This window comes from Salmo salar, chromosome ssa18, assembly GCF_905237065.1.
Source record: "Salmo salar chromosome ssa18, Ssal_v3.1, whole genome shotgun sequence".
Lineage (NCBI taxonomy): Eukaryota > Metazoa > Chordata > Actinopteri > Salmoniformes > Salmonidae > Salmo > Salmo salar.
This window is the reverse complement of record NC_059459.1, coordinates 29,716,919-29,732,475: the sequence shown is the minus strand read 5'-3', so window position 1 is coordinate 29,732,475 and position 15,557 is coordinate 29,716,919. Positions and strand designations below refer to the sequence as shown.

The following is a 15,557-nucleotide window of genomic DNA, read 5'->3' as shown; positions in this document are numbered from 1 at the left end:
TAATTGTTCAGTAGTCTTATGGTTTGGGGGTAGAAGCTGTGGTCCTAGACTTGGCGCTCCGGTACCGCTTGCCGTGCGGTAGCAGAGAAAACACTCTATGACTTGGGTGACTGGGATCTTTGACAATTTTTTGGGCTTTCCTCTGACACCGCCTAGTATATAGGTCCTGGATGGCAGGAAGCTTGGCTTTTGATCTAGGCTATCTGGGAGGAGCTGTTGATGTGAGCAATGACCAACCCTTCAAAGCACTTCATGGCTACAAACGTGAGTGCTACGGGCGGTAATCATTTAGGCAGGTTACCATCGCATCCTTGGGCACAGGGACTATGGTGGTCTGCTTGAAACATGTAGGTATTACAGATTCAGTCAGGGAGAGGTTGAAAATATCAGTCTAGACACTTGACAGTTGGTCCGCGCATACTTTGAGTACACGTCCTGGTAATCCGTCTGGCCCCGCAGCGTTTTGAATGTAGACCTGTTTAAAGGTCTTGTTCACATCGGGTACCGAGAGCGTTATCACACAGTCGTCCAGTACAGCTGGTGCTCTCATGCATGCTTCAGTGTTTCTTGCCTCGAAGCGAGCATAAAAGGCATTTAGCTTGTCTGCTAGGCTCACGTCAATGGGCAGCTCGCGTCTGGGTTTCCCTTTGTAGTCAGTAATAGTTTTCAAGCCCTGCCACATCCGAGCCGGTGTAGTAGGATTCAATCTTTATCCTGTATTGACGCTTTGCTTGTTTGATGGTTCGTCTGAGGAAATAGCGGGATTTCATATATGCATCCGGATTAGTGTCCCACTCCTTGAAAGCGGCAGCTCTAGCCTTTAGCTCGATGCGGATGTTGCCTGAACATATTCCAGTCTGTGCTAGCAAAACAGTCCTGTAGTGTAGCATCCGCGTCATCTGACCTAGTTTCGTATTGAGCGAGTCACTGGTACTTCCTGCTTTAGTTTTTGCTTGTAAGCAGGAATCAGGAGGATAGAATTATGGTCAGATTTGCCAAATGGAGGGCGATGGAGAGCGTTGTATGCATCTCTGTGTGCAGAGTAAAAGTGGTCTAGAGTTTTTTTCCCTCCGGTTGCACATGTGACAAGCTGGTAGAAATGAGGTAAAATGGATTTAAGTTTGCCTGTATTAAAGACCCTGGCCACTAGAAGCTTCGGGATGAGCATTTTTGTTTGCTTATGGCCTTATACTGCTAGTTGAGTGCTGTCTTAGTGCCAGCAGCGGTTTGTTGTGGTAAATAGACGTCTACAAATAATATAGATGAAAACTTTCTTGGTAGATAGTGTGGTCTACAGCTTTCATAAGATACTCTACCTCAGACGAGCAATACCTCGAAATGTCTTTAATATTAGACATTGCGCACCAGCTGTTATTGACAAATAGACACACACCCCTGCCCCTCGTCTTACCAGATGTAGCTTCTCTGTCCTGCCAGTGCATGGAAAATCCTGGCAGCTCTATATTATCTGTGTCGTTGTTCAGCCACGACTCGGTGAAACATAAGATATACAGTTTTTAATGTCCCTTTGGCAGGATAATAATGATCGTAGATCGTCCATTTTATTTTCCAATGATTGCACGTTGGCCAATAGAACTGATGGCAGTGGGGGTTTACTCACTCGCCTACGAATTCTCAGAAGGCAGCCCGACCTCCGCTCCCTTTTTCTCTGTCTTTTCTTCACGCAAATGATGGGGATTTGGGCCCGTTCCCAAGAAAGCAGTATATCCTTCATGTCAGACTCATTAAAGAAAAAATCTTCTTCCAGTTCGAGGTGAGTAATTGCTGTTCTGATGTCCAAAAGTTATTTTTGGTCATAAGAGACCAGCAACATTAGTAGCAGCAACATTATGTACAAAATTTGTAAAAAAATATGTTGCAAACAACATGAAAAAATGAACAAAATAGCACAGTTGGTTAGGAGCACGTAAAATGTCAGCCATCCCCTCCGGCACCATTCTACCGCATGTTGTTTGTTGTGTTTGAAGATTAGTAATGCAAAAAATGCCACGAGCATAGATCATGTGTAGGCCTATAATACACAATCATGGCTCTCAAATCATGTGGTCTACTTCAGATATTTGGACTGCTTTCCTCTGTGCAAACTTGAAGTGAACCACTGCAGAGTAAAGCAGGTTAACATCAGTGGAGGGAAAAACAGAACTGAAAAGATCCACTTGAGGACTTTCCTGGCTCTGTCACTGTCGATTCCACTGAAGAGCCGTCACCCTGAGAGCAAGGGCTCATGGGAGACGAGAGCTGGCTCTAACTGCCCCGCGACGCCGTCTGCTTCACATTACACGCAGGATGTGGGGAGAAAAACTCATGTCCCAGGCTCTAATATCAAGTCAAACTCTCTAACCGAGCAAACTGTAGTGACATCAATGGAACCATTATACCCCCTGACGTAGCTACCAAGCTGTGTTTAGTGGCAGGGGACTGAGCGTTTACTTCCTTCACTGTGAAATGTACTTTAACATGCAGGACAGGGAGCAAAATCTTATAATACCGGTCAAATCCGACATGGCCTCTCTGAGTGGCGCCCAGGATTGCAGAAATACAGAACGGGATTTCAGAGTGTTTTGATAGACCTGGTCAGTTTAACTCAAGGTTTCAACAACATGATGAGGGCTTGGTGGTGGTGAAGCAGGGTATTTTCTCCAGGCCAGAGCAGTCCAAATGTCTCTATGCGGTCTAGCTCCATCGCATTCCATGACCTTCGAGTCCTCAAAGAGAATTATCACATTATGGCATTCCAACACGCCCAATTTCCCAAAATACAGCTCAAGGCATTCCCACTCTCTGCTTCTCTCTTCTCTGTGTCTGTCTGTCTGTTGCGGTCTGGGAAAAACACTTCAATGGCCTTCACTCAATTGACTTGTTTATTTCAGGTATTTGGCCATCCCTCTCCTTCTGTCTCATACTCCCTCCCTTTGATTCTATTAGTCTCTCTCTACTTTAAAAAAAACTATCAATCTATCTCCTTCTTTCTCTCTTAGTTTATGTCTCTCTCTCTCTCTTACCCTCTATATCTGTCTCTCTTTCTGTTTGTCCCATTGCTCATTCTCTCCACTCAGGAAATCCAATAAGACAGAGACACAATCCCGCTGTCTTCATAACTATGGTGGAAGAAGATGACCTCCCTTTGCCTGTTTGATGGTTAGTCGGAGCAGGATTTCTTATAAACATCCGGGTTAGAGTCCTTCTCCTTGAAAGCGGCAGCTCTACCCTTTAGCTCAGTGGGAATGTTGCCTGTAATCTATGGCTTCTGGTTGGGGTATGTATGGATGATGTCATCGATGCACTTATTTGTATATATTTTTGTATTTTTATTTTTTCCCCCAATTTCATGGTATCCAATTTGTAGTTACAGTCTTGTCCCATCGCTGCAAATCCCATACGGACTTGGAATAGGCAAAGGTCGAGAGCCATGCATCCTCCGAAACACAACCCAGCCAAGCTGCACTGCTTCTTGATACAATGCCCGCTTAACCCGGAAGCCAGCCGCACGAATGTGTCAGAGGAAACACCCTACACCTGGCGATCGTGTCAGCGTGCATTGCACCCGGCCCACCACAGGAGTTGCTAGAGCGCGATGGGACAAGAACATCCCTGCCGGCCAAACCCTCCCCTAACCCGGACGACGTTGTGCCAATTGTGCGCCGCCCCATGGGTCTCCCGGTCGTGGCCAGCTGCAACAGAGCCTGGACACGAACCAGGATCTCTAGTGGCACAGCTAGCAATGCGGAGCCACTCGGGAGCCACTCGGGAGGTGCCCAAAACGATGCACTTATTGATGAAGCCAGTGACTGATGTGGTGTACTCGTCAATTCCATCGGAAGAATCCCGGAACATATTCCAGACTGTGCTAGCAAAACAGTCCTGTAGCTTAGCATCTGCATCATCTGACCACTTCTTTATTGACTGAGTCACTGGTGCTTCCTGCTTTAGTTTTTGCTTGTAAACAGGAATCAGGAGGATAGAATTATGGTCAGATTTGCCAAATGGGGGGCGAGGGAGAGCTTTGTACGCATCTCTGTGTGTGGAGTAAAGGTGGTATAGAGTTTTTTTCCCCTCTGGTTGCACATTTAACATGCTAGTAGAAATTGGGTAAATGCAAGTTTCCCTACATTAAAGTCCCCGACCACTAGGAGTGCCGCCTCTGGATGAGCATTTTCTTGTTCGCTTATAGCCTTATACAGCTCATTGAGTGCGGTCTTAGTGCCAGCATCGGTTTGTGGTGGTAGATAGACAGCTACTAAAAATATAGATGAAAACTCTCTTAGTGTGTAAATACTGTGGTCTACAGGTTATCATGAGATACTCTACCTCAGGTGAGCAAAACCTTGAGACTTCCTTAATATTAGATTGCGTGCACCAGCTGTTTAAAAATATACACAGACCGCCACCTCTTGTCTTACCAGAGGCGGCTGTTCTATCATACCGATGCAATGTAAACCCCGCCAGCTGTATGTTATTCAAGTTGTCGTTCAGCCACGACTCGGTGAAACAAAATATTTCCGTTTTTAACCTGTTGGGGATAGGGGGCAGTATTTGCACGGCCGGATAAAAAACGTACCCGATTTAATCTGGTTACTACTCCTGCCCAGTAACTAGAATATGCATATAATTAGTATATTTCGATAGAAAACACTCTAAAGTTTCTAAAACTGTTTGAATGGTGTCTGTGAGTATAACAGAACTCATATGGCAGACAAAACCCTGAGACAAATCCTAACAGGAAATGGAAATCTGATGTGTGGAATCACTTCAAACCTTTGCCATTGAAACACACAGGGACTTATTATTCATTTAGCACTTCCTAAGGCTTCCACTAGATGTCAACAGTCTTTACAAAGTGGTTTGAGTCTTCTATGGTAGAAACTGACCCAAAGAGCGGCTTGGGAAGTTGGTCACAGGGGATGGCTATTACTACTACGACGCGGGCGCCCATGGGAACCCTTTTGTTCCGAAACGATTAGTAAGACAATGCAATCGTCCGCCTTGAATATTACTGAAGCTCTGGTTGAAAAAGGCCCTAAAGAGTTATGTTATACAACGTTTGACATGTTTGAACGAACGTAAATATATATTTTTTGCACATTCGTGACGACAAGTCCCGCGCGCTTCAGTACATTATGAGTAGCCTTCGGAACGCGCTAACAAGAAGGAACTATTGGGACATAAATTATTAACTTTTTCGAACAAAACTACATTTGTTGTGGACCTGTGATTCCTGGAAGTGCCTTCTGATGAAGATAATCAAAGGTAAGGGAATATTTACAATAGTATTTTTGATTTTAGATGGTTCCAAGATGGCGCTAACATGTATCGCCTAGCCTATTTTTCTGAGCATACCACATCATTTATTGCAAAGTGTGATTTCCCAGTAAAGTTATTTTTAAATATGGCAATGCGGTTGCATTCACGAGATGTTAATCTATAATTCTTTGAATGACAATAATACATTTTAACAATGTTTTCTAATTGTGTAAACTGTAGCGCTGATTCACCGGAAGCATTTGAGGGAAAATATTTTCTGAACGTCACGCGCCGATGTAAAATGCTGTTTTTATATATAAATATGAACTTTATCGAACAAAAAATGCATGTATTGTGTAACATGATGTCCTAGGAGTGTCATCTGATGAAGATTGTCAAAGGTTAGTGCTGCATTTAGCTGTGTTTTGGGTATTTGTGATGCATCTAGTTGCTTTGAAAATGGCAGTGTGATTTTTTTTTGGCAGGGTACTCTCCTAACGTAATCTAATGTTTTGCTTTTGCTGTAAAGCCTTTTTGAAATCGGACAACGACGGCTGCCAGTCAGGAGTCGCCAGAGCTGCCTGCCAGTCAGGAGTCGCCAGAGCTGCCCGCCAGTCAGGAGTCGCCAGAGCCGCCCGCCAGTCAGGAGTCGCCAGAGCCGCCCTCTCTGACCATTTCTTGGCCTTCTTTGTTATCTCTATCCAAAACAAAGGATCTCTGCTGTAACGTGACATTTTCTAACGCTCCCATAGGCTCTCAGAAGGCGCCAGAACGTTGAATGATGACTTTGCAGGCCATGGCTAAAAAACAGTAGCGCATTTGGTAAGTGGTCGATCTGAGAACAATGAGACGGGTGCGCGCGTGCACGAGACGACTCCATGTTTACATTTTCAGTCTTTCAACGAAAACAACGACTCCCGGTCGGAATATTATCGCTATTTTACGAGAAAAATCGCATAAAAATTGATTTTAAACAGCGTTTGACATGCTTCGAAGTACGGTAATGGAATATTTTGAATTATTTTGTCACGAAACGCGCCGGGCACGTCACCCTTCATTACCCTTCGGATAGTGTCTTGAACGCACAAACAAAACGCCGCTATTTGGATATAACTATGGATTATTTGGAACCAAACAAACATTTGTTGTTGAAGTAGAAGTCCTGGGAGTGCATTCTGACGAAGAACAGCAAAGGTAATCCAATTTTTCTTATAGTAAATCTGAGTTTGGTGAGTACCAAACTTGGTGAGTGTCAAAATAGCTAGCCTGTGATGGCCGGGCTATCTACTCAGAATATTGCAAAATGTGCTTTCACCGAAAAGCTATTTTAAAATCGGACACCGCGATTGCATAAAGGAGTTCTGTATCTATAATTCTTAAAATAATTGTTATGTTTTTTTGTGAACGTTTATCGTGAGTAATTTAGTAAATTCACCGGAAGTGTTCGGTGGGAATGCTAGTCACATGCTAGTCACATGCTAATGTAAAAAGCTGGTTTTTGATATAAATATGAACTTGATTGAACAAAACATGCATGTATTATATAACATAATTTCCTAGGAGTGTCATCTGATGAAGATCATCAAAGGTTAGTGCTGCATTTAGCTGTGGTTTTGGTTTATGTGACATTATATGCTAGCTTGAAAAATGGGTGTCTGATTATTTCTGGCTGGGTACTCTGCTGACATAATCTAATGTTTTGCTTTCGTTGTAAAGCCTTTTTGAAATCGGACAGTGTGGTTAGATTAACGAGAGTCTTGTCTATAAAATGGTGTAAAATAGTCATATGTTTGAGAAATTGAAGTAATAGCATTTCTAAGGTATTTGAATATCGCGCCACGGGATTCCACTGGCTGTTGACTAGGGTGGGACGCAACGTCCCAGAAGTTAACTTCATTCGTCCCACCTACGCAACAGCCAGTGTAATCCAGTGGCACGATTTTCAAATACCTTAAAAATCCTATTACTTCAATTTCTCAAACATATGACTATTTTACAGCTATTTAAAGACAAGACTCTCGTTAATCTAACCACACTGTCCGATTTCAAAAAGGCTTTACAACGAAAGCAAAACATTAGATTATGTCAGCAGAGTACCCAGCCAGAAATAATCAGACACCCATTTTTCAAGCTAGCATATAATGTCACAAAAACCCAGAAGACAGCTAATGCAGCACTAACCATCATGACAACCCTAGACATTATTTTACAATCATGCATTTTTTTCATCATAAACAGCTTTTACATTAGCATGTGACGTTCAAACTAGCATACCCCCAAACTTCCGGGGAATTTACTAACAATTTACTAAATTACTCACGATAAACGTTCACAAAAAGCATAACAATTATTTTAAGAATTATAGATACAGAACTCCTCTATGCACTCTATGTCCGATTTTAAAATAGCTTTTTGGTGAAAGCACATTTTGCAATATTCTAAGTACATAGCCCAGCCATCACGGGCTAGCTATTTAGACACCCGGCAAGTTTAGCCTTCACCAAAATCAGATTTACTATAAGAAAAATGTTATTACCTTTGTTGTCTTCGTCAGAATGCACTCCCAGGACTTCTACTTCAATAACAAATGTTGGTTTGGTCCCAAATAATCCATCGTTATATCCAAATAGCGGCGTTTTGTTTGTGCGTTCCAGACACTATCCTAAAGGGTAAATCAGGGTTACGAGCATGGCGCAATTCGTGACAAAAAAATTCTAAATATTCCATTACCGTACTTGGAAGCATGTCAACCGCTGTTTAAAATCAATTTTTATGCAATTTATCTCGTAAAAAAGCGATAATATTCCGACCGGGAATCTCCTTTTCGGTAAACAGAGGAAAAAACACAAAGACGGGGGCGGCCAGTGCACGCGCCTAAGCCCACAGTCCCTTGATCGGCCACTTGAGAAAGGCGATAATGTGTTTCAGCCTGGGGCTGGAATGACGACATTCAGGTTTTTCCCGGGCTCTGAGAGCCTATTGGAGCCGTGGGAAGTGTCACGTTATCGCAGAGATCCTAAGTTTTGGAAAGAGATGTCAAAGAAAGACAATAAATGGTCAGACAGGCCACTTCCTGTAAAGGAATCTCTCAGGTTTTGACCTGCCATTTGAGTTCTGTTATACTCACAGACACCATTCAAACAGTTTTAGAAACTTTGGAGTGTTTTCTATCCAAAGCCAATAATTATATGCATATTCTAGTTACTGGGCAGGAGTAGTAACCAGATTAAATCGGGTACGTTTTTTATCCAGCCGTGTCAATACTGCCCCCTACCCTCAACAGGTTAACAAAGAACATTCCTTGGGTTAAATACTGGAGGGGGAAATAAAGTCTCCTTCTCCTGTAATTTACAACAGGGTGTGAACTGTCGACCATCCAGCAGCTCCCTCCCCCCCTCTGTGGGCGAGAGAGAGGCCTGGTTACGGTCATCCCCCACCTGTCTGATCTGACCCATTCTGATCAGTCATGACACATCTTGAACTTTGATTATACCCTAAATATTGGTATTCAGAAACAACCACAGTATCTACACACAGTAACTCTCACAGAAAAAGAGAGAGTGTGAGGGAGAAGAGAAGAGAGGGAGAGAGGAGAGAGAGAATTTAGCGAGACTAGAGAGAGTATTAATTAGTGTTAATATTTTTGTTCAGTGTAATTACTGTCCAGTGTAACTGTGCTACAGTAACTCCAGACACCAGGCTCCTGTGTTATGAAGGGACACCCCACTGTACGAGACATAAAAGAAAACAGAAATCTCTAACTACACCATCATCATCTCTTCCTCCCTAATGCCTTGTTTGTCTGCACCACTCGTTAATTGGTGACCTGCACGATTGGTCAGAAACACAATGGCTCTGATGATGGAGCCAATTAAATGGCGGGGAGGCAGGGTGTACACGTGCCCCGCCGAGAGGGTTATGGCTGCCACATCATGCTTCATCGGACTCAAAACAAACTGTTATGGTGGAAACCAACACCCCAAGAGGCAAGGACCCAAGCACGGGATGGGACGTTTAGAACCACACGAGCCCAACTCTCACTCTCATCACGGTCTCTGTACCACTTTAAACAAACAACTTATAAAGGCTTTGTAGAGTATTCATAGGTCTTCATAAGCCCTACATTGAGACTTCACGATTCAGTTATGAGCAAAGTCCTACTACATAAATGGTGTATGAAGTCTGTATAAAGGTTACACAGTATATTGAGTCAAAGGCTGCTACGGTGGAGCAGAAAAAACAGTGTACTGCACTGTAGAAAGTATGTTATCTACAGTATTTAAGTAAAGGAAGATATACATAATGGGACATTTCTATCTGATAATGTACATAGCATGGTTTGCTATTTACTCTGACACAAACACATAGAAATCAACTAGCTTGATAATCTTCAGCCATATCTAACTCTGTGAAAACAGAAGCAAGCGTTGCCGCTCATTGGCAAGGCTATGTAAATATACTGCAATCCTCCAACGTGACTTTTGCCTGCCAACAAGCATTGTTAAAGCACTCGGCTTCTTAGCATATCAAGTGGATGAGCAGTGTTTTTATTCTACTCCTCTAAATCTAGGAAACATGCCAGAATGGGGTTAAATTATTTCATTGTTTTCCTTTCTTGCTCTGCCATTTGCACGTTGAATCAAGATAAAAGAGTCATATGAACGGACACTAAAACACTGGAATATTTTCTCTGAAATTATAAATATTTAGATTTTTTCTGTGCACCCTGTATTTCTACCTGATTTCTCCATGCAACCCTCAGTCTGTTCGAAACGCATCATGCCTTGTCATTGGTTGGCTTTGTTCTTACCGCCCAGACTGCTCTCGGTCTGTAAGGCCCCGGGGACCTTGGGACAGGGCAGCCTCGCTGATCCAACCAGTAAATATTTAATGACCTTGTAATTACATGGAATCAAATCTTAGCAAAGCTATTCATTTACACCCCTCTGAAAGAGGAGGGAGGGAGGAGGGGGGGAAAGGGAGATGAGGGGAGAAGGGTGAGGAGGGTTACATCTATGAAATCCCAAACTATAATTAGTCTGGCCCTAACGAGCGAGGGAGGAATAAGTGCATGGTTGAGAAAAATGAAGCGTGTACGTGAGATGTCGCTCCGATGGCCAATGCTGTCATGCTCCGCAACGCTACCGCGACCGGACAGCCGCCCGTCCACTTTGATCTGGGCTTATGCATACGGAATGAGGTCAGACCATGGTCATATACACAGAGAGACACACACAAGCATACACACACACACACTCATTAAAGAGAGTCCCCTCGGAGGGAGGGAGAGGGGGCACGGTAAGGGCTTCTGTTCAAAGGGCTGCCACACCAGGACCCCTGCAACGGGAGACTGACACTCAGACACGGATGAAGAAAGGAGGACAGGAAGGAATGAAAGAGAGGGGGGGGGGGGGGCGTTTCACTGCTCATACACATCACTTAATTATGGTCTTAATAGGGTTAGATGGATTAGACAAATGATTGACCCCAACGCGAGGTGAGGGAACTATTAGATAATCAGCTATATCGGAGATATAGGATCTCTCTCATCATACTGCTAATGAGGGGGACTCCATTCAACCCTCTGAATGGCTGAAAAAGAAACAACTAGTTCTTTATTTCCCGATAGGTTCCATAAACTGGGCAGTGAAGTTCAGAATTTTGGACGGCAGCATGTTTTTTGTTGTTTCTTTATTCCCTTACTGTACTCTAGTTTCTCTGGACTGGAAAGCCCTAAATATGTCAATCCTGGATGAAGAGCCAGTACCTCCTATCAGGAATGTAACACCTCATTCAGTTACATACTTCAAGACACTTTATACTGTATCTAACTTTCAATTGAGATTCTCCATTGGACGTGCTTCTTAATCCAGGGCTAGGCTTAATCTGTGTCTGGAAAAGCAGCGGTATTACAATTTAAAGCGTGCACTCACCACCATGTCTGATGACTTGGGTTTAACCACCTTCATGAAGGCTCCCCGTGCTTCAGCCTCCTGCTGTTCTGTCTTACAAACCTTCCTAGTGTCTAGGAACTTTAGGGTGGGTAGCTTGTGCAGAACAAAGTACCTGAGGAAACACACACACACACAAAAATGTTGGTAACACTTTTAGCTAACAGATATATGATCTACAAGAGATGTACTTTACGTATTACACCATGAAATGTCTCAGTTGACTGTACACCAAATCATATAACACACACTTTTCTTTATAGAATAGGGAAATTAACAATATCTACAGAAAAACAAACAAATGTATACGTACAATGATTTGAGTAAAATGTCATATATTACTATAGAATGTGAACACATCTAGTGAATACATAATCAAATCACAAGATGTGTATATATTGTAGTTAAACATAATCTTCCAGAGCGTAACAACTAGATCATATCCACGTACAAAAGCTATTATGCAAATGAAATGACAGAAATTCCAATTTGTAAAACGGGACATATCAACAAACAACTTGAAAAGACTACTTGTTTACTTAGTAGAGATATAATGGCGATGACATATATCCTTCCATGCAATAACCTTCAAAGTTGATAAAAATAAGGGCAGAAATATAAATAGAACGAAAGGAGATACGCCCCATCTGCCAGAGCTGTCATTCCTGTAACATCACAGATATCTTCTCTAAGCTTTCAGACACTATCTTTCATTGGGAGGGAGAGGAAACATCAGGTTGATAATGGCTGGGATACGGAGATGACAACAGATCCATTCAGAAAGCGGGTGGGAACAGAGGAGAGCAGAGGAAAGGAGAGGAGAGGAGGACAGAGGAGAGGAGAACAGAAGAGAGGAGAACAGAAGAAAGGAGGACAAAGGAGAGGAGGAGGACAGAGGAGAGGAGAACAGAGGAGAGGAGGACAGAGGAGAGGAGAGACAGAGGAGAGGAGGAGGACAGAGGAGAGGAGGAGAGGAGAGAGGACAGAGGAGAGGAGGACAGAGGAGAGGAGGACAGAGGAGAGAAGAGACAGAGGAGAGGAGAGCAGAGGAGAGGAGGACAGAGGAGAGGAGAGCAGAGGATAGGAAGACAGAGGAGAGCAGAGGAGAGGAGGACAGAGGAGAGGAGGACAGAGGAGAGGAGGAGGACAGAGGAGAGGAGAGCAGAGGAGAGGAGGACAGAGGAGAGGAGGACAGAGGAGAGGAGAGCAGAGGAGAGGAGGAGGACAGAGGAGAGGAGAGCAGAGGAGAGGAGGACAGAGGAGAGGAGAGCAGAGGAGAGGAGGACAGAGGAGAGGAGGACAGAGGAGAGGAGAGCAGAGGAGAGGAGGACAGAGGAGAGGAGGACAGAGGAGAGGAGGACAGAGGAGAGGAGGACAGAGGAGAGAAGAGCAGAGGAGAGGAGAACAGAGGAGAGGAGGACAGAGGAGATGAGAGCAGAGGAGAGGAGGACAGAGGAGATGAGAGCAGAGGAGAGGAGGACAGAGAAGATGAACAGAACAGACATGTCAAGGCTGGAAGTTACACCCAAACAGAATAGACTAACAGACATGTCAAGGCTGGAGGTTACAGCCAAACAGAACAGAGTAACAGACATGTGAAGGCTGGAGGTTACAGCCAAACAGAACAGAGTAACAGACATGTGAAGGCTGGAGGTTACAGCCAAACAGAACAGAGTAACAGACATGTCAAGGCTGGAGGTTAGAGCCAAACAGAACAGAGTAACAGACATGTCAAGGCTGGAGGTTACAGCCAAACAGAACAGAGGAAGAGAAATAGCAGCAGCAGCAGTAGCTAAGTGAAGGGTGAGGAGGGACATGGAGGAACGATATGGACCACGATATGGACCCAGACAGGCTCCATACAGAAGGTGATGATGGTGGTAACAGTAGGGGTGAAGATTGGTGTTACTATCTATGTCAGCTTGTCAACACACTACGGTTATAGGGAAGGGGGCTATGGATTGATCTATAAACTATAAAAGATGATACAAACAGTATATTATGACTCAAGCCTGAGAACATCTGAGAGGAGTATAGTACAAATCAGGATCTAGAAGTTATACTGCGAACTTGCCTAAATATTCTGAAATATATTTGTATTATTTAGAAAAATAAGCATGAAATTTGCATGGCCTACAACCAAAAACACACATCTAAGTTTATATTTCTTAATAAACCCGAAAATCAAATTATTTCTGGTTGTTTATCAAAGTCAGCTGGCTAACTTATTGATCCTACTTTGTAGTATACCCCTCAGGCCAGAGGTGTTTTAGCAGTAGAGGAGGCAGGTACACAGATAGGGGTCTACCTGTGCCCCTGCCCCTTCGCCCTCCCACTCGCCAAGTGCCACTTTTGAGTGGTGGTAAACTTAGTTTGAGTGTGTGTAGTAAGCTACCTAGTTTAAATATCAACCGTACTGCCACAGAAGCAGCACTTGAGCATTTATTTCCTTATAGAATCATAGCCGCTGGAAGGGTGCTGGAGGTAAATCAATTTGCCAAAGCTATAGAATTGCTGCTGTCTGTTCAGAAAGAAATGAAATAATTCAGAATAGACTAGTACACCTTGCCTGACGACTCAAACTGAATTCTTCCACTGCTCTATGTTCGCTACATTCTTCAGTCTGAGACTGACATCGTTGAGGTCGATTGTGCTGAAGTTAAAATGAGGGGTTTTGTACTAAACAAAGTCATCAGTGGTTTCTGGGACCAATCAGAACGGTTAGAGAACGTGTTTGCGTTCTAGAAATCATCAGGGAGGTTCTCAGATCCAGACTCATTGCGGGGAAGAAACTAGTGTCCGTGGGCGTGGCATAGCGTTTGGCCCGGAGCAAGGAGTTTGGGTAGCCAGGCAATACTACACCATGAGTAGGCCAATAATTGAGCCACAGAGGATCAATAGCTTCTTTAAAAAATTGCCTAGTGGATTGTGTGGAGCCCAATAACAAGGCATAGCCTATAGTCTGGAACGCGCAGCAAATCTGTCAGTGAACAACATGAAGACAAAACAGGCCTTTCGCAATATTTCAAATACAATCGCGGGAAAACACAAGTTGGAAAGCAAATGGCTCCTGCTGAAAAGAGAAGAATCTGGGAAAGGAGGTACGGCAGGGCGGGCCAGGCCCCCTAAGGCTCGCCCATAACACTGTCCCTGCAGTGAGCTGTACATCGTTGGGTGAGTCAGTGAAACTGGAAAGCTTTTTAGGACTATAATTTTCCTTCTCATATTGTACAATATGTGTGTCTCCACACACCTAGGCCTGGGCAATTGATGGATTCAAGACAAGGTCGTTTTTATTGATTTCAGATTCTCAGTTTGTCAGTGTCAAAGTAGCCTATCATTTCGATCATAAAAAATATTCTGCCAAAGTCTCCAGTCATGTAAAATGATGTAAAATTGCATGAAATGCATTTATAAAAGGCCACATTTTTCACGGGCCATGGGCTATTAAAAATGTGTGCAAACTTCTGTCAGCACCTGTACTGCTCTATGCCACTACGCAAATGCAATGATATGCATGCAAGGTTTATTATACAAGTTCCAGACCAGGCCTGAGGTGTTTTAACAGTTGAGTGACAGAGAGCTGAAACCCCTGACATTTATCCTATTGTAATACACAAAAGTCTCTAATAGATGTTGTTTGACAAATAGGAATAAATATAATTCAATCTCCTTTTTACAGTTCTCCTTTAAACCTTGTTCATGATATTTGAGCGGATGGGTTGAGTGGATGGGTTGAGGGATGAGTGTGCACGGGGCCCAGTGCTGGTGGGGGGTATAGGGCACCTGAAGGAAAACTGTCCAACTGTAGGAAAAGTATTTAATCAGGGAGGAACGAAAGATCTCCAAACAAGATTATGTCACTCAAGCCAATGTGTAAACATGGCAGGTAACAACTGGTTCTGCTTCACGATGAATGTGTGCCATAGCCCCAGAGGCAATTTCACTCATCCCAGAGGCTTCTCCAAGACGCCACTGACAGAAAAGAGGTATACAGAGTGGACTTTTAGTCTGACTCAGGAGGCGTGCACACCATCCACAGCTTCCAAGTATATTACTCGCTAATGTTCAGTCCCTGGACAATAAAGTAGACAGGCTCAGGATCTACTTCTAGAGAGACATCAGGAACTGTAACATATTCTGTTTCACAGAATCATGGCTCTCTCCGGATATACTGTCCCCGTCCATAAAGCCAGCCGGGCTATCAGTACATCCCGTGGACAGGAAGAAAGAACTCTCCAGGGGAAAAAAGGCAGAGGTGTATGTTTCATGATTAACTAATCATGGTGTGATTGTGGTAATGTTCAGGAACTCGAGACCTTTTGTTCATCAGACCTGGAATAC

General features: G+C 43.6%; 1 protein-coding gene across 2 annotated transcripts in view; it reads right to left on the bottom strand.

Moving 5' to 3' along the window:
* lrmda (leucine rich melanocyte differentiation associated) overlaps positions 1-15,557 on the bottom strand; it is a 436,664-nt gene that overhangs the window by 110,535 nt on the left and 310,572 nt on the right. For both annotated transcript variants that reach the window (XM_014155085.2, XM_014155086.2), the window contains exon 5: positions 11,196-11,328. In XM_014155085.2, the coding sequence (XP_014010560.1) occupies positions 11,196-11,328 (133 nt within the window). The remainder of the gene's footprint in view (positions 1-11,195; positions 11,329-15,557) is intronic.